The 26,006-nt window shown below is 32.9% G+C and overlaps 1 protein-coding gene across 2 annotated transcripts in view; it reads left to right on the forward strand.

The window, feature by feature from the left end:
- Positions 1–10,253, forward strand: part of LOC137918682 (transcription factor hamlet-like) — a 123,936-nt gene extending 113,683 nt beyond the window's left edge. The window contains exons 7-9 of one of the 2 annotated variants that reach the window (XM_068761558.1): positions 5,982–6,138; positions 6,875–7,045; positions 7,169–10,253. In XM_068761558.1, coding sequence (XP_068617659.1) covers positions 5,982–6,138; positions 6,875–7,045; positions 7,169–8,926 — 2,086 coding nt within the window. In that variant the 3' untranslated portion in view covers positions 8,927–10,253. The remainder of the gene's footprint in view (positions 1–5,981; positions 6,139–6,874; positions 7,046–7,168) is intronic. The other variant, XM_068761559.1, reaches the window with a different exon arrangement.
- The last annotated feature ends 15,753 nt before the right edge of the window (positions 10,254–26,006 follow it).

Genomic DNA, 26,006 nt, shown 5'->3' on the forward strand with positions numbered 1-26,006 from the left:
TGCCGTTACGAACAACATTTTGTAAAGAGCAAAACTTAAGCAAAGGATTCCTAAATCATCGACCTGTAAAACATTTCTAACTTTTACTGACGTGTAAAAGTTTCAAGTAAATATATAAATAAACGGTAAAAGATTCACTGGTCGTACTGTCGTGTGTCATAATATTCTATTAGAGCAGGGTCGGGCTCGTCAATAATGCAAAAATCGACATTAACAACATGCACTGTTTTAACAAATCGTCGCTGTTATCGTTCTATCAGTAATATTTGAACAGATAAGGTATTAGGTGTGCAACTAAGCTTTCACTGTTTTTTTTTTAATAATGCAATTTAATTGAAACTTACATACACATTATTCAAAATATTGCCCATTTAGAGCAACAACTTTTTCCAATGTTTCCGGCAGAGATCGAGTAGTATTTTGATAAAATTCCTCTTTAGATATCCAGGAATAAAGCTTTTATTCAATGTCTTTATATTATACATTTAAAACGTTAATACCTGATTTTTGTATTTGATTTAGAAAAAAAGATCGTAACAGGCGTCAGGTCAGGTAAATAAATTTAATCAGATTTTCTGAAAGGTTTAAAAAAGATAACATTTTTACTTGGAGATATATATACTGTTAGAATATTTTGCATTAATAATATTGTACATTTATTTATCTGCATTAACAATATTATTATACAAAAAGCTAATGCGGTCCATTCATAATTTATTATATTTCAATATGCAGTTTTATGATCTATTTTAAACTTGTGTTATCACTTTTCATACTCCTCTTTAACATCGACACTAACAATTGACCATCGTAGTTGTCATTCAGTGGAACATCTCAGATAGCTGGCAGCTGCGAAGTCGAAACAAAATTACTGGTATTCTTGATCTGCTCAACCATTATTATTATTCCAACACAAATCTATTCTATTACGAAGCAATCTAGTTAAGGCACTACTAGATTTATAGTAAACTTTTTGCGGTGTTTAATATTCTGCCCTGGCATTTAAAATGAAACAGTCGTATAATATAAAGAATTGTTATCTATGTATAGATCTGAAATATTACGCTTGCTGTATCGAAACTGTCAGATGGAGGCTCTAAATTTATGTTCAACTTGAATAATACGTTTAAAAATTTTGCATATTTAAACTTTAATTCAAAAGTTATTGCTTTAGGCAGCGCCAACTGTGCTACAGTATGGCCACTAGTTATTCAGCAACCGTTATTAAATTATAATGCTTCTCTGATATCTTTTATACGAGCAAGACATTAACGTAAATAAAATGTTTCAACATTTTTAATTAAAAACATATTAATAATGCATATTAAAAGACTTAATTTTCGTATTTTTTTTTCATAAATTACTACGTTAAAAATTAGTACAATTAAAAAAATTTTGATTTATCAGGCGTATCCGGACCTTAAGGTTTTGGATACCAAGGTCGGGTAAAAGCAGCGTAGCACTAGGTGGACGCGTTACCTTGTTAATGTCTTCGGAAATACATCCAGCAATGGGCGCCTTACGGATGAAATGGCGATAATGGTGCGATATGTTTTGTTTCAATGTTATGAGAGAAATATGTACGTAAAGAATACAACGCTGGCTCTTTTCCAACTATATTATTTATAGTTTTATGTGAAAAAAACAATTAAATTCATGTTTAAACATATCCATCAAGTATGTCTGTGGAGTCATAAAATTAATGTACCTATGTAATACTAAGGAGCTAACAGCGGTTAATAGTAATTGAAGAGCTTTGTTTGGAAGAACGTGGCGCCGCTCGTGACGGTTGTCCGTGTGGGTGGAGTTAAATGGTTCAGATGTAAACGAAACTTGTTCATTGGATGTTATCATTTCGTGAACGTGTACATTGTCAGGATAGTCGTCATCATAGATCAACCTGTATATATTGTATATACGCTACATATTAAGAATATCTGTAATTTTTGTAATCATTACATGTAGAAGCTGATCTTGGTTGGTGAAGTTAGAAAACAAGTAAAAAAAGTATTAATTCCACCATATTAATAAAAACCGTGGATTCTTAACATTTAAAAAAGCTACCTAATTGTATTTTATATATACGTAATTTAACAGTAAATGAAGTTATTGACATTTCTTGTAATTCAGACTTAACAGTAATTTTAAGTATTAACAAAATAATTGTTTATTCAGTTCTCGGTCTAAAGTTGTTTTTAAATTGACATCTTAATTTGGTTTGTTTTAAAATAATCTTATGGTTAAATTTATATACTGCATCAACCAGGACTAAGTGGTTGTGGAGTTAATAAACATCAATGTATAGACCATTCATATATCACTGCAGTCCACTTTTTCTGATACAACGCCATATATGTAAGATATGTTATTAAAAATAATAGAAGCAGCATGAGCGCGGCATTAAATACTTGTAATGATACCTCATAACCAAAAAAGTTATAATATTTGTTAATGCCCTGAGCTTTAATTATAAGTGAAGTTTTGTTACAATTTTAAAGCTTATATGGACGGTTATAACTACGACAGACAAAAACTTGTATCAGTTATGTAATTAACAACGATTCTTAGCTTTTACTTCAACGTCTCTATATTTGAGAGTTTTTTTTGCAAGAATATTTAATTTTTTATATGTACTTCTATTTATACGTGTTAGTTTGTAGACAGATATAAATTTTTTTTTTTAAATTCGTTGTCGTCATTTCGGCTTATAGACGCCCACTGCACAGTGTACGCTTCCCCCAAAGATATCTATGAAGGGATATACTATAATCGCCACGTTTGGCAGGCGGGTTGGCATCGCAGTGTGGTATTATGGTAGGCAGAAGATGCTGCTGCCTATCCTATGGAAACTTGTTTGTGATTTGTTGTGATATACTTGGATTGCCACATCCAAGTATAATTAATAAACAAAGTGTGTATTATATAAGATTATATCCCGGGAATCGAACACACGACCTTTGATCGCAAATCTGCGCACTTACCGCTGGGTTAGTACCGCGCTACTGCAGCATAAAATCAAAGCTGTTAAATAATCTTACATAATTGAGTTTTGTTATATTTTGTACAATACAATGTTTCGTAGACAATGTTCAATACAATAGAAAAACAGGTAGTTCAAGAACAATAACAATATTGTTATATTTAATAAGAGACATAGTATTATAGCACTCGACTAATCATTGCTATATAATTTTAACACCCTGTAATACTTTATCCTAGGCTTTATGATTGGGAATTAGTTCTATAAATATTTATTAAATACATTTTATAACGTCTTATAGATTTGGTAAGATAGAAGAGTAATTGTGGTATTATTAATTATATCATTTACCTTTTTGTCAGTCACCATTATAGTGAAAACTGGTACGGCTGATAATTCTCTTACGCCTAATAAAAACAATAAGTTATAATTTTCTTTAAAAAAAGACCAGTTACATCTAAGTCAGATGTGAAATGTACGTGTTAATAATGTAAGTTTTTATTTTATTTTTTCCAGTACCGAACCAGGATTTTCGTTTAAATAGTCAGTTATCCCTACCGCTAAGCTATAAGGTTGTCTAGGCTAATTGTAATTTAACGCACCGATAAGTTAGAAAGTGCGTAGTTATAAATATTATTTAACTATTTTAATTATACTACCATGTACAGTTAGAAATAGGCGACGCTTTTAGTTTAATGTACAATTACGCAATATTCTATTAAGAAGTACATAATTGATACTTGTACGAAACATTTACTTGGGCAACGTTATGAGCTTATTATAAGAAGAAAAAGCGACGTAACCTTAGGAGATCGACCGCGCAGATAGACGCCGGATTGCAAGTGCACCCTGCGGCTAAATGTTGTATCTGTATTGCGCAGGCGACGACTGCGAAGCTACTAACCGCTACTTTAAAAATAGAATTGATACTATTTAACGTTGCCAAGCGTCTTCGTTTATTTTCAAAAACTTTGGAAAAAATAGTAACAAATGCTTGTTATCTCTGACGAATGTCTTTTGTAAAGTCTTGTTTAGTAAACATGCTGATCATGTTTAACGATATTGACATTGTTTTTCTTTAAATTTAAGACGAAAATACAAAAATTTATTTATAATTTTACAAGTTTTGTAAAGAATTTTATAAACTTTATTATTAAATTATTGAAAATTAAACATATTTAGTTATTAACCTTAATTTTTAAGGCAATAAAATTTTGCTTTTTAAAGTTGGTAAAAAAATTATCGATTCGGTCCATCGAACCTATTAAAAATGAAAGTTCGCAGTCAGTATTATAATGAAGTGAACTCTTCCTGGACTACCCACTGCTTTGATTATCAAGCATAGTAGTCCAACTACGCAATGGACGAACGGACAGCATGTTAGCGACAGAACCATTATGACGGTTGATTTTATTTCTGAGATTAATTAAAAGATATAGCAGCGGCCGGCCGCGAGAGTGAAAACGCCTCACTTGTTACAGTGATGGCGTCGGTTCTATCGCATTGAACGAGTTAGATTGTCATCATTCTATTGCAAGCATCCAATTTTCCAATACATAAACGGCAATGAAGCTTGTGCATAATGAGAACTTATTATTCAAAATATGACAGGTAAAATGATAGAAAATGCCGTTGGCGAATAGGGTTGCGTGTTCGAGACCAGTTACCGCCAAGGAGAGTCACCGAGAGTATTTTTGTAATGACACGTTTTCCATCATTGGCAACACGTGTATGACTGCGACACATGCAGTTGAAATGAGATTTACTACTTTATGGAAAGGGATCTGATAGCTGAATGTGTATAATTAAATATATAACCTATAAAATGACAGGCAGTATCAATTTCTTGTACATCGATTGCTTTGCTGGTGAAACTTGTGCGTTTGATATTTATTGCAAGAACGATTTGTAATATTCGCGATGTATGACTGAAACATATTTGAATAATGCATTGGGCGGTGATGGCTGCGTGGGTGTGACTATATATGGGGCTATTATTCTGTTCCTATCTTAATGTTTGGATGAAACATTCAGAACAGTCCCTTCGCATTATTTATTTGCATAACTGTTTAGCTTTGTAATTACATAGAGATTATTTTCTAATAATGATGAATGAAAGTAAAAAATAAGTTGTATGTTTTAAAAGAGTGAACATATTTTATCATTGTATTGATTTTTTGTGCTATGTCATTAATACAAAAATATGTAGCAAGTTTTTCAGTAACTCAGTAATTTTTCCTCGCTATTTTGCACACACATGAAGACTATTAATTTTGCAATAAAATACTATACAGAAACGCACTTTTTATGATAATTTTGTACAAAACAAAAGTATATTGAGAGGTAGAAAACATCTTCTAAGATTGGAATTCATTGGAACGATGCGGCCACTGGAGGCTTTTGTGTCTCATAAAATAGAAACATTCCAATGCAAACCCTATAATTGTATTCAGTTGTAATTATTCACGTAATGATTATACGTTTCATCATCGTCATCATTTCAGCCGTAAGACTTCCCACTGCTGGGTATAGGTTTCTCTTAATGATTTTCAATAAGAACGGCGGGACTAGGTCTGTGTCCAGCGTTTTCCGACAATCCTAGCAAGATCATCTTGTGGACAGATAACTCACGCTATGCTTGCCGGTGCGTTGTCTCCACTCAACATTTTGCTCGATATAATAGTATTACAGTCGAATTTAAAGTACGATAAACGTATGAAATATATTCATAAGTTCCACAAAACAAAACATTTCAAGTATCTTCTTATTCTATTAGTAAGCTGAAGTGAGAAGGCGTAAAGATGAGTGAAGTGATAAAATACAAAATAAGATTATGTAAATACTTACAAATACACTGAGGAGACGTGGATGAAATTTTACTTGTATCGTGCGTAGAGACCTGAGTTACCTGTGTTGGCCATCGGCATCGCTGGGTGCAGCGTTTTCCAATCTTAACATTATACAATTACGTGTAAATGATGACTTAAATCTTTCATTCCAGGCTCGACCGTCATTTAATTCAAGCGCACGCCCAACCAGCGTCGGCGTTTCATTGTGAGCTCTGCAATAGAGCTTATAGCTCTCGCGCCTTACTACTGCGGCATCGGGCCCTTGCTCATACCGATATAAGAAAATATCCCTGCGAAAACTGTCCAAAGGTGTGCAATTATTACTTTATTAAGTATGGAAATAAAATAAATGCTTTTAAGAATAACTTTTTCACTTCTAAATTTGTTTATTTTGTGTTTCTATATTCAAAAAATACTCAATAATAAATAAAAAAAATGTACTATAAAAATTAACTTTTAATAATATGGCACATTTTATGGATAGGCTAATTTTTAAAGTCGTTTCTGTGGAAATTTGAATTTATTTGCGTTAAAGCCACTATTTAAAGAAAGGTTTAAAGTTTTTATATCTAATTCTAAAAACCTTGCATAAATTAATCACTCTGAAACTCTTTTGGACAGATAGTGAATGATAATTATTTTTTATATATAGTAATTCGAATTTGAAAATGCTTTTTCTTATGATATTATCACAATTTTGTTTGTTATTACTATTGATTTTTGGATAGATGGTACTATACAGTGACAGCACAAACACTGTGCTCACTCATTTAAAGTTTTTTCACGAGTGTAGTTTTTTTTATAAAAATGTTGCTTTAAAAACCTTTTATTTGCATGACGTAAAATCATATTTCAAGTGTATTGAACATTGTTGATTTTAAATGTAAAATATATGTACCATATATTAGATGATAATAAATGAGCTCCTTTACACCTATATTCAATTACCTTGTATAACGTACTAAATATATGTATAACGCTTATCATAGAAAATCAAATATTCTGAACTAAATGCATGAAGCACACCGAAACCTGGTTATTTCAGGCATTTACCGATCCTTCCAACCTGCAGCGCCACATCCGCGTGCAGCACGTGGGTGCACGCAGCCACGCCTGCCCCGAATGCGGAAAGACCTTCGCCACCTCTTCAGGCCTCAAGCAGCATACCCACATTCATTCTAGTGTGAAACCTTTCCAGTGCAAAGTCTGTTTCAAGGCAAGTTTAATTCAATTTCTTTTCATAGTCATATAATTTTACAAGTTTCTGACTTTTTTACGAATGTTTATAATTTGTATTTAAATTGTTATTTTTATTAAATAAAACTTAATTTTATTTCAGGCTTATACGCAATTCTCCAATTTGTGCCGCCACAAACGAATGCATGTGGCGTGCAGAGCGCTGGTCGAATGCGGAAAGTGCGGACAATCGTTTACGTCATACGCATCGCTAACAAAACACAAGAGGTTCTGTGATACGGCAACAGCCGCCAACGTTAACTTAAGAGGTCAACTGCCACAAGGACTTCCTCAAATCCCGACACTGCCAAACGTTGCTATGAATACTCCGAACAACGCTAATCCTTTCCCCATGTACAGAGGGCCGGCTTTACCGTTACCATATAATACATTTGCTCATTACCCAGCGTTGTTTTCTGCTGCTGCCGCTGCTTGCCCACCAGAATTCTTAAATCCTTTACTTTTTAATGTGCAAGGAGCAAGATTGGCTATGGAGCATGATATGGCCTTGAGTGCAAATTTAGCATCTAAGCAACAAGAAGAAAGAATGTCTGTTAAAAGTATGGATAGTACAACTTCTCTCGATGACATGAAAAGAAGCAAAGATATGGATTTTGATGTTACTAAGCGTGAGGATAATATGGATAGAATTACACCAACAAAATCCCACGGACTCTACGTAAAGCCACCTCTTCCTTCTGAAGATGAAACTTCTTCTCAGCACCGTCGTTCACCAGTAGTGCCTGTACCTGCACCAATAAACTCTTTCAATTTTAGAGATGATTTGAAACAAAATTCACCATTTAATCTGTCGCTAAAGCTCAATAATAATGATCTTGTTGGAAGCAAATCAGCAACATCATCGGTAGCGAAAGATTTAACTAAAAATGTAGGAAATGACGTTGATAAAGTTTCTTCATATTTAGACGTCGAGGAAGATACTAAAAGAGATCAAGGTGACCAACCATTAGATCTATCTCTTTCGAAGAAACAGAGTGGAAACGATCGTGAGGTTGTCGATGTCGATGATGGTTCTTTTCGTAATTTATCGGTAAAGTCGTATTCTCCATCAGAAAGCCCTATCGAGCGGGAAAGTAAAACACCCGAAAACGATACCACCGACGTTGATGTAGAAGGTGTAGAACCAAAGCGTGAGGACTCACCGCATCCTATAGTGTCCACGCCATTAGCGTTCCCAATGCCCGTCCATCCTCAACACAGCAACAGTCTTATCGATGCGATGTATCGTCCTCGTTTCACGTCTTTCCATTCTGCGTCAGATTCTATCCTGAACACATCTCATTCTCCATACGTACCGAGTCCTTTCAATTTTTTATCCCCACTTCTCGGTACTGACGGACCGGATAGACAACCGAGCGCCTATGCCAAATTTAGAGAATTAAGTGCTGGCACGGGAAAACTTCGGGATCGATACGCTTGTAAATTTTGTGGCAAAGTATTTCCAAGGAGCGCCAATCTGACTAGACACTTGAGGACTCATACAGGTGAGCAACCGTATAAGTGCAAGTATTGTGAGCGATCTTTCTCTATTTCATCTAACTTGCAGCGGCATGTTCGTAACATACATAACAAGGAGCGCCCTTTCCGGTGTCCGTTATGCGACAGATGTTTCGGTCAGCAGACCAATTTGGATCGCCATTTGAAGAAACATGAGGCGGAAGGAGGAGATTCACCTAGTTCGGCAGACACTGAACGGGAGGATGCTTATTTTGATGACATTAGGTCGTTTATGGGGAAGGTGACTTGTTCCCCCGCTCCACGGAGTCCATCAGCCACGTCTCCGCATGGACCGCACTCTACACACCCCGCCCACCGTCCCCCGCTGGCCATCTCCACATAGCCGTCGCTGTACTCGCTGCCGCCACCGCCTCCGCTCTGGCCACAGCCTTTTGAAAAGTTATAATGAAATAAAATATTTAAACATTGTCAATGAAATATTATCTCGAATCTTTAACACTTGAGGTGTAGACAGAATAAGCAAAGACTATCCAAATTTTACTTATATTTTAATTATATCTCACGATCCATAGGAGTGACCATCACATAAAATTATAAATAAAATTTTAATGAATATGTATATACTATCATTAATCCGGTCTCTTGCTGTTTTTACTAAACACAATATAGTAAAGAATGGATAGTATTTGCTCTTCAATATTTCGCTCTGTTTTTTTATGGAGCATATTTATAAAAAAACTTGATCTTCTCTCGGTAATACCGTACTGTACATGTGCATAGAAAACAATGTCGTGATTTATTGATGTCATTTTTAATGTTACGTCGACAGCATTTACATTTTATGTAACTATCATGACATTAGTACAATAGAGTCGTACATTTTTAAGGTAAAATAGGTAGACGCCGGTTATGACGGACTAACTGACCTTAATTCGTTCCTAGTATGTATGCGTGATTTAAGGAAGTCGTAAATAAAATTCAGACTCTCCTGTCGCATGATTTTGTTTAAGGGTTAACGTTAACGTATATAAAATAGAGTTTTGTTTATTGTAATATATAGTAAGTAAATGAAAAAAAACAGTTAAAATGTTGTCAATCTCGTTTAGTCGTAAATGGTACCAAAGTTTTTATTAAATGACCTGTTTGGTTAAACTTATAATATAAATTTGGCACATTAAGGATGTAAAATGAAATTAATGTTATTTTAAAGAAATATAATCAAAAGTATAATTTTAAATTTTTTGTTAAATTTGTTACCTTCTTACAAAGTTATTTTGTAAATAAAAAATTAAAATTGCACAAAGCATATCAAGCGTTTAGATAAAAGAGAGCTCAAAATGTTTCGCTATTGCGTACTATTGAGATATTAAGTTGTTAGGTAAATCTAGGATTGTAAGGCAGCCTAGATTCTGAATATACTTCGATTAAATTAAAAAAAATATCAATTTTAATTCTGTCGAATATTAATGCCTAAAAGTAAAAGAAAATATACATTAGCTGTATAGTCAATATGTGTATTTTAAGCCAATTCTAGTGAATTAAGAATTTTAAACGCAATACTTTGAAGTTTCGGAGTTTTATCGTCATATCACTGTCAGGCTCTAGATTAAGCCATTTTCTTGCGCTACGAAAAAATAAACGAGAATTATATCAATACTCTTGTACCTTATTCATTTTCAATCTGATTGTGATCTATGAATACTGTATTTTATTGGAGAATTAAAACATTTCAATTCAACTTTTTTGTTTTATTTTAATCATCATTTTTTTGTGTATAGATTGAAAACATGTTGTAGCTTATCCATTTCGTATTAAAAAATTCAATCAACTCTGCTTCCATAACTTGTTTTGTCAGTAGCCAGCGACTTTTAGAGTTCCGTTCTCCAGATTATATTGGAATATTTAAGGCACAAAACTAGACTATAACTACGATATTCCTTTAAAAGTCATTTTCAGACATATCAGACTGGAAACTAAGTAGTTTATTATAGAAGGGGCTACCGCCTATCAGCATACCATTGAAGCAAAATCCACTGGCATAACCGAATTCTTTTAAAAGCGATATAGTTGTAAACTGACTGTAACAAAAAAATATACAATAGGGAAGCATTATGGCAGTGCACGTGTACATATACCTCGAGGAGGTATGCATGATCCAAAATAAATGACACCTAATAAATTAAACAGTTTAAACAATTAAATATATATTTTTTAAATAAGGTGAACAGTGATCAATAAAAGAAGTAAATTATATGCATTTTTTATATAAAACAGAGCTACATTCTAGAGTAGAGACCACGGACTGGCAAGCACAACATAGCACGTTCAGTCACAAGTTGGACAAACGACGTTATCGTCGGAAGACGCTGATTGCAGGCTGCTTCCGCTTCCCTATTTGAATTTTATGGGAGTTGTTTATGTTTGGCATTGGACGTCTTGCTGGCTGAAATTGCCAAAAAACTTATGTCTCCTTGATCTCCTTTTTATTTTATTTTTTTACATTAATTTTCCTTTTTTAAATAATGAAGTATTTTTGCTTCAGAATCTTTATTTATAACAACTTAAATACAAAAGAAAATAAATTGTTTCAAAATATACAGTTTAAATTCAATTTATTATTTAATTTTCTAATAACACGATACATATACGGGTTATTTTATAATACACAAAGCAAATTACATTAAAGAACAAACATATAATTTTTAAACACATTTTCATTTAAACATAAAAACACGAAGTGATAGTGAAAGGCAATTAGGGGAAGGAAAAGTAACAGAAACCCGAGCAAAAAGATCAAAAGTGTGAAGAAGTATAATTAAAAGTTACTTTTATACTATACTGTAACACATAATTTTGAATTTTTATTATAATTCAATGTTATTAAAGTATCTTTAAAAAAGGTATCACATATACTAGCAAAGAACGAAATAATGACGTTTATCGCATGAACACAAAGTTTCTACAATTTTGATTAAAAATTGAGTAAATATATATTTTCACCAAATAGAGATCAGTTAAGAACGGATTTTACGTAGTTTAACTCGTAAGAGGGGTTGAAGAGGCGAAACAGAAATACCTATTTTCCAACATTGTCCTAATAGTACAAACCATGACTACGATATTTTTTACATCAAAAAGCGAAGCAACTATTTAGCTATTTATTTTCACCAGCTATACCATTCCCAAAATATGAAAATATATTAAAACTTTCATATTTGATGATAACAGATTATTCTCTAGCGGCGAATTAATACACCACTCTGTTTGCTATAGAAACGGCATCTAGTAAAAGAGAGCTACCGTCAGTGTGACGATGAATAATAAAATAAAAACTAATTAAAAACCGTAGTTTCAAAAAATATAGTTTATAATTAATTTACACTGACATTGATGTGTTGCAATTTGTATTATATGTAGTAATAAAATGGCGCAAACTGCCCAATAAGAACTCCAATTAAAAACAATCTTTTTTTTGAAATCGTATAGCCGATAAAATCATAACCACGTGACATTTATAAATAAAAGAAATCAGTAGGATCGAAAAATTTCTTATCCTTGAACCGAATCTGTCGTACGGCAATCATCTCGAGCGAGTAATTATTAAGCCCACTGCCAAAATCGAGACCAACCACTCCGGTCAACAGAAACGTTTGACCTTTAACAAAAGATTTTAATCAAGTAGGCAGGTATTATATAAGAGATAGTCTGGGCGACTGGCGTTATCAGTGAAAGCAAGGACGAAACAAGGACGCAGATAAGGCAATAACACTCATTATCGAAGGCCAGTCGCCTGCGCTGCGCAGCGTGCTGCCTTTGTACTCAGCAATAGCGGATTAAGTGGGCTATTAAGCGTAGTCCATGACACACCTCATTGTCTACAATCGGATTGTACCTCTTTTGGGTATTATTACTAGCCGTGGTTTATGAACGCCCGATTCGTTCCTTTGAAACGAAAATTGTAGTCGATCATAACGTTATTAATGATGGTTCTTTATAGAAAACCACAAGTAATATTTTGTTAAACGTTTTGATTATCGACGAAAACGATTCATAATGCACATTATAACAGTTTCTCTGTTCTTTTTATATTATAGATGTGCATACGACACTTTAATAAAAATACATATATCTTTATTATTTTTTATGTATTTTTATAATATTTATTTACACTTTCCCATTGTATAATGGCTGCCACAATTCTTTACATATATAAAAAATTATATTATTAAACTAAATGCCATGTACACGTGATAAACGCGTAGTGCTTATTTATTACCTAATTCTTAATAAATAAATAGTTATATAGGGCGAAATGATACGTATGAATGTATAATACATCGAATATTTCACCAATAGTTCCTAAACCTTCTTTCTAAAGATATTAAGGTTTGCTGACTCTCTAATTCCGAGAGAAGTTTATTCTATAGAAGAAAATTTTGGACAGAAAAGATAGAAATAACGAAGCCAAATTTATGAGAACGTCATAGTAGTAAGAGCAAGTAAGAGATTATTTAACGAACGTAGATTTCTCTTATAGTTTCAGTCAAGGAATTGTAAAAAAATGTTAAATAGTAAGGCAAAGCCTTAGTAAATAGTAGTGAAGGCGAATATCCTCTCGCAAATGGGCAACCACCTTAGATCAGATGTTCCTATTGAAGTCGTTATGTAAATAACAAGTTTTCCAATTAGAGTTTATAACTATTTTTCTGCTTAGTAATATTCATAGAAAACAGCAGTGAATGTTATTGGACTTAATGAATCGTGTTCTATCGCGTAGGTGGAGGAAGCTGTGCTGTACGTGCCCGAACAAACTGAATAAGGTCTTGTTTCGCGAGAATCTCGCACCGCTATCACGACACATGCGGTACTACCCACTGAAGGGAAAAGGGTGATTTACATAAAGATTTTTTAAACACATTTATTTACATTACTTTTAACTAAGATAAAAATTGCAAGTCAAACCCACGATGCGTGTTCTTCAGTATTTTTTGAACGAAGATGTTCCAAAATTTTTAGTGGCAAAATTTTTTTTTCCCCCCAAGACCAATTATACAAAAGGTATGCGTCATTTCTGTGTATAAAGTACAACAGAAACGACATATGTAATAAACAAGACGTTACAAGCAACTTTAATCTTATTAGTAAGTCGTTCTCTGGTTAAAGTTGGTAAAAGTTGGAAGAAATTACGCATTATTTTATTTATTTAAATAAAACTTTTCCATATAAACCAAGCTTTAGTAAAACTTGACATCGCAACTATTGTGCGTCTTTCTCTATACAAGGCGCCATAGCGTCCCGCTTTGCACAATCGCGGATACGCCCGGCACGAGAAATGCGTCTTATTAGCCGCTCTTTGCAAATGTCATCCCGTGGACCTTATTAAATTAAACTAGAAGTACTTCCTCTTTCAAATAAGTGTGTGCTGAAATCAAAACGAGTTTTTAAATGTCCATATATAATGCCATTAATTGTATTGTTTGCTATTTATTATGTACCATATAAATAAATCATAACTTTTTGTAATACCATTGGGAGAAATTGTAATATAATTGAATACACTTTTTACATATAACTATTTATATTTTTTATATTCTGATAACAACAATGCAGATAGCCCACGTAGCTACATTCTAACAATTCTAACAAGCCAAACCAAACTTAAAATTACGAAGATTTTCAGCACGTCGGAGTCTCAATAAATCATACGTTATTTTTGGTCATTTTAACAACAACCTGAATACTGTATCGGAGAGATAAATTCTGAAATTTTTTATCAATTAAAGTGATAAGTGAAAGATTTTAAAATGAATTTGTTTGCAACTTTTTTTTATACAATTATCACGGGAATCGAACCCATGACTATAGTAAGTCTCAGTCCTCTATAGCTGTGGTAATACTGCTTATTTATCATATATATAACAGTTTTGTTGATATAACATTTCATTTTTGTCTTGCTTTAAGGTAATCATTCAATATAGAAAAATTTTGTAAGTAATTTTTAAGAAAACACTTTTCAATTAGTACCAGCTATTTATAATGGTGCCTTACACTTCACATTTCTTTTATTATAAGTAATTACACTTAGCCCGTTTTGTACTATTAAACTGGATAAAGTCATGTTTATTTTTTATGGTTTTCATTTAACCGTCGGTCATTACTGTAGCAATAAATCTCCCTTCTGTGTCTGTTCATCGTCGTCAACAACTTCATTAACTTTTAACTGAAGCAAGTTTTTCAATTGATACCATGAGAAATGGAACTTGTGACATCTTAATATCGGGATCGCGATGTGACAAAATGCCAGGAAATTGATTCATCTGTAGCGTCATTAAGAAAACGAACTCCATAATTTCTCGGTAAAAAAATTGTTTGCAGACATAGGGTCGAGATTCCATTGAAGCATCTCTTCATAATGACCCCAGTTTTTACTCATTTCAGAACAGAAAAACCATCGTCGTTGGATTTTTAAGTTAATATTTCGTTAAGTCGGACAGTATTGCGTACCGTGTTAGCTGTCCGAGCGCCAAACGATTGAATAGCAATTGATTTTATTGATACAACAAGTCTCCACCCACTGGCCGTCTAATAAATCAGAAATATTATTAAGTGCCACATCCGTTTTAATTAATGCTACGCTGAAATGGATCATGACGTATCCGTATCACATTGCGGATGTGCTCCTGGGGTGTACCATACTTGTTAATTATTAATATGTATACTGTCATTAGTTAATGGTTTAAAGTAATTATTTCATAGCGATTATTTGTTATTGTAAAGTTCAAATAGTTTTTTTTTAAATAGTACAACTTTTAGTACAATAATATTGTTTAGTCACTGTGCTTTGCAAACTCTTGACAACCTTTATTAGTGAAGTTGAGAAAATTTCATATTTTATTTTATTCAAGCGGTATCTTAGTGTATCCATTTTAATTGTAAAAATGCATTACTACACTTCCTTTTTTAACTTCCATATTTACGACTGTAATGAAAAAGACTCCGTGAAAGTCGGTAATGATTATTATGTACAACAAGGACTTTTCCTTCCATAAGAAAAAAATTAAATCCTTAAAAACAAAATTAGCTCACAGAAATAAGACGTTTTAGTTTTTAAAGCTTTGTCTTGTTTTTGAATATTATATAGGACGATTGATTATAGATGTAAAAGTCTTAAAAAGGTGAAAGTCATTTGTCAACAAAACGCATAAAATCTTTTGCACGTACTTCCAATCATCCTGTATAAAGTGCCTCTTAAATATGTAATATGAATATATTTTTCTTGTTGGAATGTGACAGGCCAATGACTTCTGGCAGTACAAAGTCTGCAGGTACAGATAGTAAACAATTTTTAATTTGAATATGTTATAGTTCGAACTTTGCGAACGCTTTTTTTGCTATATTATTAATACGTTGTTTATGGTTTCCAAAACCATTGATTTTTGGATAGGGTGCACCATTTATTAATTAAGAACAAATGAGTTACACATTCACGTCTTTATAGCTTTTACACCTATAAATAATCATCTTGAATTTAATAGCATTTGCAAAGTTTGCAAGTGTACAAGGTTAAGTTTTACTTATACCAGAACTATAAGATTTAGTAAACAGTGTCTTTGGATTTCCCACAGACCTCTACGAAATAATGGAAACTTTAAAGAGGATTTACCAAAATGACTGGTAAACTAATTAAATTCATGTTAACGCCTTCACTGACGTACGTATCGCAGTTCTGCGCATACGACATAGCCCGGGGTTACCCGAACCGGACATTCTTTGACTAATTGACGTTTTCACTGATATTAAAGCAGTTTTAACGTATACAAAAAAAATTAACAAGTATCGATTCAAAGTTTTGACAGTTAGTTATGTATCTCGAAAATTATTTATGTGATGTATATTTTAAAGAATGATTGACATTACTTCCTTTTTAATAAAAAAATACAGTTTGTTAAATCTATGGAGTTACTTACAGAAAAGTCTTTTAAAATCTTTTTTTAATATTCGATTCATAGATAGAAGCCTACTGCAAGGCTTAAGCTTTCCTCGAAAATCGCCACGATGATCCGTCTTGCGCTGCTCGCATCCAGCGACTTACCGAGAAATTACTGATTGTAAGTTGATTTATGTTCTTTTAAGAATTTAGTTTAAAAATAAAATAAAATCCTTTGTTTTTGTATAGAGCTACCGAAACCGCTACACCGCGCCTTAGGCATGCGCGCGGAGTGTCGGCCGCTCCGTTCCCCTAGTGCCCCGTCCATACTAGCCGCGATGGTGTTTATGCTCTTTTTGCCTCGGCCAACACCTCGCTGCCCTTTTATAATGCGCACTAAAGTAGTTACGGCAGTACTTACTTCACAAACTTTTATCACAAATATTTAGTTCGAAAATTATTTTTATATGAGTCTTCTGGTATAGATCATTTTCAATATTCCATACTATTTTAATTGTCTTCTACATCATTAAACAAATAATTTATAGCACTATAAATACATAAGTTACAAGTATCTTGTGATAAGAAGTGACCAAGACATGTTTAGAACAATGCTTTATTAAAAGCAGATATATCCTGGATTCCGATCGAATCTTTTAAATTCCAGCGATCAATAAACGGGCCCATTTAACGTGACAATGTAACTAAAAAGCTAATGTGTTACACATTACATTTCCTTTGTATGAAGTGCGAGATGGAACTGCTGGTCTAGCGGCGCGTGCTCCGCGAATGCTAAGGAATATAAACATTCAGTTGTACTATCAGAGGAGGCCATAGGGAGGGGCTTTTAAAACAAGAAAAAATGACGTTTCACAAAATGTAACAATTTTTTTAAAAACATTGATTTTTTAAATGGTAATCGTTTTTTAGGTAAAGTAAGATTTATTAAATACAAAGATTTTTTCTCCTTACTACACTCTTTTTGTACCATTCATCATTTCAGCCTTAGCACGTCCATTGACGTTCGAGGTCGTACTTTAAGAAAGGCCTATGTTCAGAAATAGACCTCCACCAAATTCCAATAGGACCCGTTAGAAGCGGCCTGCATCCAACTAGAGTTTTCCTTAAAAGATATGGTAATTCTTTAAAAAAAAATATCAAACACATATATTTAAACTTTATGAAGAAATGATCGCATTATTATAACACAAAATCGTCTGTTCCGTTTAGTTTTTCTACTGCCTCAATATAGGTAGTATTAATAATAAAGCGCACTTTGTAAATATTGCCTTTGGACTGCAATCATTAATATTTAAATTTTGATAAGTTTAGATTTGTTACAAGGTGGACAGACGATCTCAAGAACAGACAATTGCAACTATTGGGAGTATCTGGGAATAGTCCATACTAAGCAGAGAGGCTTTCATAAAACATAAATAAATATTCTATACAAACAATTTTAGATTTAAGGATTTCAGATGTTTTATTTAATTCTAATACATGGTCGTGTATTGGTCGAGGTAATGTTTTGTTAAATTTTAATATGGTCATCGTCACTCAGGGTCTAAGACCTGATTGTTTATGAGAAGGAGGAGAAGAAAACCTTATAAGAAGGGTCAAGGACATCTAGGGAGCAATGTAGAAGGATATACTCGAAGATTAGCTGCAAGGTTAAGTAAAAGAAATATTAGATTCGCAGCAGAATCAGTCACCGATATAGCTCGAAGAATTGCTCGTCTCAAGTGTCAGTGAGCGGGGTACATCGCTCGTGTAGCGGTTGGCCATTGGGGTCGATAAATTCTCGAGTATCGACATAGTCAAGCTCGCAGAAAGCCGCTAGATGGCAACGCAAGAACCGTCAGGCGACCTTTTGGCGGATGTTTATGTATTACAGAAAGTGTCTATCGACTTACACGAATGAAAGAATAAATAAAGTCTCAATACAAAATTACTTGCTTTTAATTTTTAAAAAAATTAAGTGCTGTGCTATTACAAAGGCGAATAATAGAAACTATTTGAAAATATACAATTTGATAATCGATATATTGAAAAACGTCGATAACGCATGTCATCACGCGCGTCACTGGCTGGGCGCGGCGCAACGGTGTCGCAAGCCAGGCACGCGAACTTATGTATGCTGCGAAGGCTTGTTTTCGATCTTGTGATTGTACTCAATTGTTTATTTTATTCGCTTCTAAATATCTTTATCGTTTGTTTGTTTCACCTTCATTTGTCTTCAGTCTTCTTTTAAATTATCAATTTGTGCACTTGCGAAAATTAATGAACTATTTAGTTTTTATAATTTCATTATTTTTATGACATCGATAAGGCTCTATTTCTTTCATAAATAAATAACTTAGAAATAACTTCAAAGTATCAAAGTGTCAAAGTGTAGCACTTTTTAATATTAAGAAACTCTTTGTTGCTTGTAATTTATTTGTTTATCAGTTAGGTTCCATTTATCTAGGCAATCACTTATTTTATTAAAGATGACTTCTACATATGTTAGTAATAATATTCTTAGTAATGCATTATATTTACGTCCTGAATGGTTTTTGCTAAGGATTGTAATTATCTAACGCGGACACAAATTAGTTGTCGTACTCAGTAGTTTTCTTATTAAAGATAGATGAGTCAATGTTTTAATATAATGTAAAGAATAGTGTGATCTCAGTTTTATTATAAAAAAGACAACTTCCCAGTTGAGTCAGTAATTAGGATATCGATAAAACATTGAAAGCGACAAACGATTGATTCGATTCGGCTCTGAACTTATTTTTGTACCTTTAAACGCTAATTACCTGCAAACTATTTCGTAACAATGGTTAACACTTATTAAGTCTTTAATATCAAAAGGTGAAGGGGACAGTGGTGTTGATGGAAAGTATGTTTTTGCGTCAAAACGAGTTGCAGGGGTACTTAATACAGACATTTTTAATTTTTTTAATTTGTGGCTTAAAACAAAATTTAAAAATTAATTTTCAATGGTCAAACAAAGTGCGGTCATGAATGGTAATAACTGGCGTTTAACATGTCCTTAAAATTATTAAAACGCAATCGAATGTTTTTAATGTACTTTGTAGTAAATAATATATATCACATATACAATCAATAAATACATCATCATAATAAAAGAATATGACTACGATCCAAAAAAACTGTACTCTCTCTCCTTCTAAAATATTTTTGTTAAATATTACGAATTTTAATGTCGTATTCGTAACGTGTAATAAGCCCAAGCAGTAAGGAGAGCATATAAAGAATCTTAATAATAAATTAATTTGTGTAAACTATAACGTAAGCCGTAACGAGCAATTTATTCAGATATGACATTCGTTACATATGTTACTTCCGATTTTGCTTTTTAAAACCATCGCTAGCAGAAAAGCCGCAATTCCTTTAGCTCTTTACCGTTTTTTTTTTTAATTGATTAGTCTATTACGTCCTTGGCGTCTAATTACGTACATGGCATTGTGATGGTCTTAGCAGATTTACTGTAAATAAATCATAAAATTTCACACATCTCGTATTTCTTAATAAAAACTTTACATGATCGTCTCTGTTTTATAAGTATTATTACGTTTTAGTTCCAACAAGGAATCAATTGTTGCAATACTAATTATTTCTTAACACGTTACTCTGTCCCATAAAAAAGTACTTTATAAAACAAACCTATAAATCACTCGCGATCGTAGTAAACATGCATACTGCACCTGTTGTGGTAATCCTCGCAACACCTGATTTTATTATATTCATAACAAAGTAAAAATTGCATTCCTCACAACAGATATTTCTTTGGCGTATCATTACTCGAACACTATCAATGGGCGAGACCGGTAATGACATTATTAACCTTATTTAGCGTTGTATTTTAATTAAGCTATATTGACACGTGAACTGTTTGAAAGGTTACGCAAGGAACAGGAACAGCGATCGTAAGTGATTTGTCATAGACGCACTGCCTTATATTCCCTTGAATTGTTGTGCGCAATTAAAAGACGTCTCTATATAAAAGAAAAATAAAAGATTTATGATTTATTATCACTAAGGCAGCAGCAATAATTGATTCCTGATGCAATGCAGAAATGGTGTTAGTGACACATGTTCTTCTAAGGTTAAAAAAGGTGAACGATCAACCATGTTCTACGAATAATGCTTATACGAACGAGTGATTAATGAATTCATACCACATAAATATACAGTTTGTATGTAGAATAAACTCGACCAATTTTGTAAAAGAATCGAAGAATCCAACCCAGCTAGGCAACTGCGATATGTCGTCCAATATCCCTTAGTGCCTTAATTCAATATTAAAGTGTGTTTCCATGGTTTATTTACGGCAGTGAGCTTGGTGTCTAACTTCGGGCTTCTGTAGCAAGCTCACAGACGTTCAGCGAACCATGGAGAGGTTCTAGGCTATGTTCGTGATTTATGTATGACATCATAAAAAAACCGACAGAGCCTAGTGTATTGACAAATCAACAACAATCAAAGGACAATCTAAGGTTCTAATCTATGGGAGAAGCCCATATTCAATAATAGACGTCCTATACTTGAAATTATGAATGATAAATGTATTCATATTTTACGAATTGATTTCTAAAGAAAGTTATTAAATTCCCTTAATTAATATATATCTTAGTGTTAGTTATATGGAAGTGGTAGATAATTATTGAAATTAATTACAGGTAACTCAATACCTTTTTTATGTCAATTATAATTATGTTGTATAAATACTCAAGATCATAATTCACGCTAATGAAGAAATAAAAAGATTAGTCAGATACACGAAGCCATTAACATAAACTTAGACGTAAGTAATTATGCTTTAACTTGTTAATTAATAAAGCATCACTAAGAAGGAAGGTCTAACAAGGCATATTAAGGTAAACATATCCAAACATCTAAGCAAATTACTCAGTAATGGCATTAGAAAAAAAAGATGATAGTCCAGAAGGTGAGCTGTGTCCAAACGTCCGGATCAGGGAGTGTCGATGCAAGAGCGATGTACTAACACTTAAACATCCACATTAATTAATTGGAATAACCAACGAAGCACTTTAATTAATTCAGAGGTATCCGTAACGGATACGACCGGTCGCATTTTAGTTGTCCCTATCGAAATGATTAAAAAAAAACTGTCTCGTCAAACTGGGTGGATACCCTAAGAAGCAAGAAGGCGCATTATTTAAATTTTTTAGTTAGCATTTTTAGCAATATCCTCCTACTTAATATTTAAAGCATCCAACTATTTATCCTCAGTTAGCATAATTTACGTATCAATTTGTTTATTTTGGTTTGTAAATATATGTTCTGTTCATGAGGTTTTTTTCTTTACAATCATCATCATATCAGATGACAGACGTCCATTACAAAGCATAAGCTGCTCGCATTCAGCGACTTCCCGCGAAGGTCGCGACTGTGTCGGTACATCTAGTCGGGGACCTCTTCACTCCGCATCTATCGGCTCGTGGTCACTAGTCGAGCACGGGCGATGTACCCACTGCCCTTTCAAACAAGCAATTCTTTAAGCTACGTCGATGACATTGGTTCTTCTACGGATCTCCTTATTACTAATTTGATCCCGCAGCGAAGATCCGAGCATAGCCTCTCCATTGCTCTCTGCTTAACAATTCATAAAAACTATAACGAAGTTTTCTAGCTATACGAGAATATATGATTATAAAGTTAAAACACGATGGTAATACACCTTAAATAAAATTCGCTTTGGAACTGATATCGTCAAAAATATTATTAGACTGTAATTTACAGATTATTAATAAAAACTTTTCTTTTTATTTATTATTCAAAGATAAAATTTTCTTATGCGTCTTGTCATGTTTTCATCGTGAGATTAAAAGTCTCTTATTAGATGCCTTGATTCTCAGTAAAGGGCTATCAGAAAATATGGAAACAGTCATTGTCTACAAATATACTAGTTATTGACTTATGTGTCTCTGGAAAGATCTTAGAATTGTCAAGAATCAATGTCGTCAAGAATATTCTGCTATGGACTTTGTATTTACAATGCCAAGGTAAATACCAATACTTTAACACCGACTGAGCTATTTTTTTTTGTGTCTCGTCTTTCATTGACGCCAGGAAAAAATAAGATGAAAAAGGTGCGCGTCTCATCTTAGATCACTTGTTATTGGCCATTAATGGTTGCTTACTTAATTAAATCGTAATTTACTCCTATATTTTCTGTAATTAATCAGCAAACATTACCTAGATATGGCCGCAAGCGTTGCGATTAGATGATTGAAAAAACTAAGTCTATAAAACCAATAGCATTTTTTTATAGATTTACTCGATAGTATGGAACTCGTTCTCGGAATTAGATTTCATCATACCGTTCCGGACGTCTTGGGAAGACTTATTCGTCATCAGGAATTTATTATGGACTGCACAACGTAACATACCGTTAGATATAAAATTTAACCGAGTAAAATTTGTACAGGGGTTCGTCAAACTTTTACGTTAAGGTAGTTTATATAAAGGTCTGTTAAAATTCTTTTATTAAAACTTAAACTCTTAAACCTATTTCACTAAATGATTTCTTGCTTTAAGATAGAAAAATGTTTTAGCATACACTTTTTAGTCCAATGTTATTAGTATTTCATAATCGATACCAATTTTTTTTTGCTTTTGCATCCTAAAGTCGGTTTCTTCTATCAGCACAACAACTACAATAATTTAAACCATCTCTGTAAATTAATTTGTTAATAATTAATATATAGAGACATAAATGCAGTATAATGTTTCAAAACGGCCCTAATATTAGCTATATAATCAGATGGCCATAAGTCCTCTTCAAATAAGGTAAGAATATGAACACTATGAGTAGCATGTTTTGCGTTGGATGCTACATTTTTTAATCGGCACTCGTATTTATTTCAATCGATGTCAGAATTATGCGCAATGTTAAAGATGTCACAACATGTACGAGCCGAATGATTGCCTTAACCTACCGGATGTAATTGATTCTAATTAGGTAAATCTATGGTTTCATGGCTACTTAAGCAAAGTCACTTTTAGACGTTCACCGAGGAATGTAATGTTATTTGTTATCAAAATCTTATTGTTACGGTAATATAAAAAATATTCAAATACGAAAATTGTGGTATTGTATAAATTTTCATCATTCATATTTTATTATTAAATAATTGATTTAGATGCAAGAATACACAAACGTAGTAACTGAATAAGATTTAATTCTTACCTGGTGTCCAAAATAAAATCTGATTTCACGAGCACTAAAAATGTTGTAGCCCGCATCTATGATAAGAACATTTTATGTAAGCGATGTAAGACATATGCAATAATATAACTAAAGTATAATTTAGTTACATATTTGTGTTTAAAAAACAAAAGCTATTGCTTTGTTTGTTAGTTACAGTTATTGGTCTTCCACTATTCAAGGCATAAAAATTCGCTGATTTCGATAGTATTAAGAGGTATTGTGTGTAAAGAGGTCAGAAATTTTTAATTCCATATTACTTACTTTTTTTGGTGGGTCCCAAAAGTGACGAAAAAATATTTTAAACGTCGTCTATTGAAGTAGATTAATTTAAGGTCCAAAGAACCTATTTCTCAAGGAATACAGAAGTAACAAATGTTTCTATTTGAAAGCACAATAGTTATTGTAAATACTGAAACAATAACAAAAATTCAAATTATTATAATACAATTACTCTGGTAGAATCACAATATTGACGTGATCCTTTACGCGCTATGAACTTCCAGTGAGCTTTGTCTTCACCTTTAAAGTCACTCCAGTACTTTTTTCTGTAAAATTAATGCGCGAGTCTATTAAAATGACCACATTTTGGTTTTCCTTGAAAATTCTAATCCATAGGTTGCTTTGATAAATGTCCAGAAGCTTTACGTATGGCCGACCAAATTCCACCTGTAAATCTTGATCTTTTGTTCCATCATATATTCGTACTACTTCTCTAGAAAGTCAAGGATGGAAAATGTAATCGCAATATTCTTTTTTTAATTGTACTCCGCATCACTGAAGTTCATGTTTGACTTGAAATGCTTTGATGGAAGCGATGATAAGCCGTTATCAAACCTCGATCGTCTTTGGCTTTTCTCACGGCAGCAGTAATGGCACCAATATAGTCTTAATTTTATCAGCCCAGCGGTTAAATGATCCTCCACGTGATTTTTTAACATCTACTTTTCCTACAAACAAGATTTTAAATGTTGGCTGTGGGATATCGCATCGTTATAGTGGCTTAATTTACGAACCAGTGCAAGTCTTACTTGTAACGTTTTTAAATTTATATCTTGTGATAAATTCTGCATTAAACATTTAAATTCATTGTTAACATTTCGCCTAATGGTAAAGTACCTTTTATAAGAAAAGTATTTAATCCAATTTATAACTACAAGAATATTGAGGACAATCCGTTTCGATAATGCCAGGTGTTTTTACTACCATTTTTTTATTAGAGGTGCTTCATAGTGGGTTTGTTAGATTATGCTATTATTATGCTAAAATAAAAAAAAAACAGAGTAAAAATGGCAAGGGCAAAATTTGTAAATTTTACTATTAGAGACTTGTAGTTATTCAGGAAATGGGAATAAAACGTTTAGTATTATATTTATGGAGGAAATCGTAAGATTGTAAAGTTACTTTTATTTTTTTATGAAGTATCTTTACTTTGGGGTTTTATTTGATAAACAACATTATTAATAATAAATAAGGCATTATTATCGTGGTCTCAAAACTCTTTTCAATCCAATTTGGTTCTTTTCTTTATAATAGACAAAATTAAGTAATTAATACACTTTTCACGTAATTTTTCGAAAAATGAGCACACCATTATCTTTCAAGTGTAACATTACAATATCGTTAGTAATTTTTTAACCTTGTATATACCGATTATCGATTTATTATTTTCTGTTTCGCCAGCTCTAAAATAATGAATCTTTTTTCAATTAAGTATTGAAAGATACATATTCAAAACTAGTCATGACGTGATGTATCAAATTGAAGGTTTTAGAGTTGACATTTAAAATGGAGGCAGTAATTGCGTGTGTGGCTGACTCAAAACAACGAAGCAGTTTTGTCGCGGTTGTTGTAAGAAATAAATCATGTCCATTACTAATATCACCTCATAAGTGCATTGGGGCTTGTCGCCTATTTGAAGCAATTTATGACACTTATCATATTTTTGACGTCTGCCTTAGTCATAAGCGCAAACAAAGAAATTACTTGCAAAAGGTTATGCGAAAGGTGTTTACACATTTTTATCCTTTCAATAAAAAAATGAAAGTTAAAAATAGTTTTTGCGCCTCTAAAAGAATTCTGTAACCGTAAAAAAGGTCTGATACAGAAAAACTAAAACATTGTGAGACAACTTTAACAAAACTATAAATTTAGCTTTATCTAAGTAAGTGTTCCATTCAATTGAAACATTGCGAAAATGCCCCTTGTTGCGATACAAATTGTACAGGTCGGCGAAACATAAGAAAGGGGGAAATCTAAAAGCAGCGTGTGCTTCTAATTTAGAGCCGCTGCCGG

This window comes from Battus philenor, unplaced genomic scaffold, assembly GCF_028537555.1.
Source record: "Battus philenor isolate CCGP_79_NKW_IND1 unplaced genomic scaffold, ilBatPhil1.0.hap1 SCAF_15, whole genome shotgun sequence".
NCBI lineage: Eukaryota > Metazoa > Arthropoda > Insecta > Lepidoptera > Papilionidae > Battus > Battus philenor.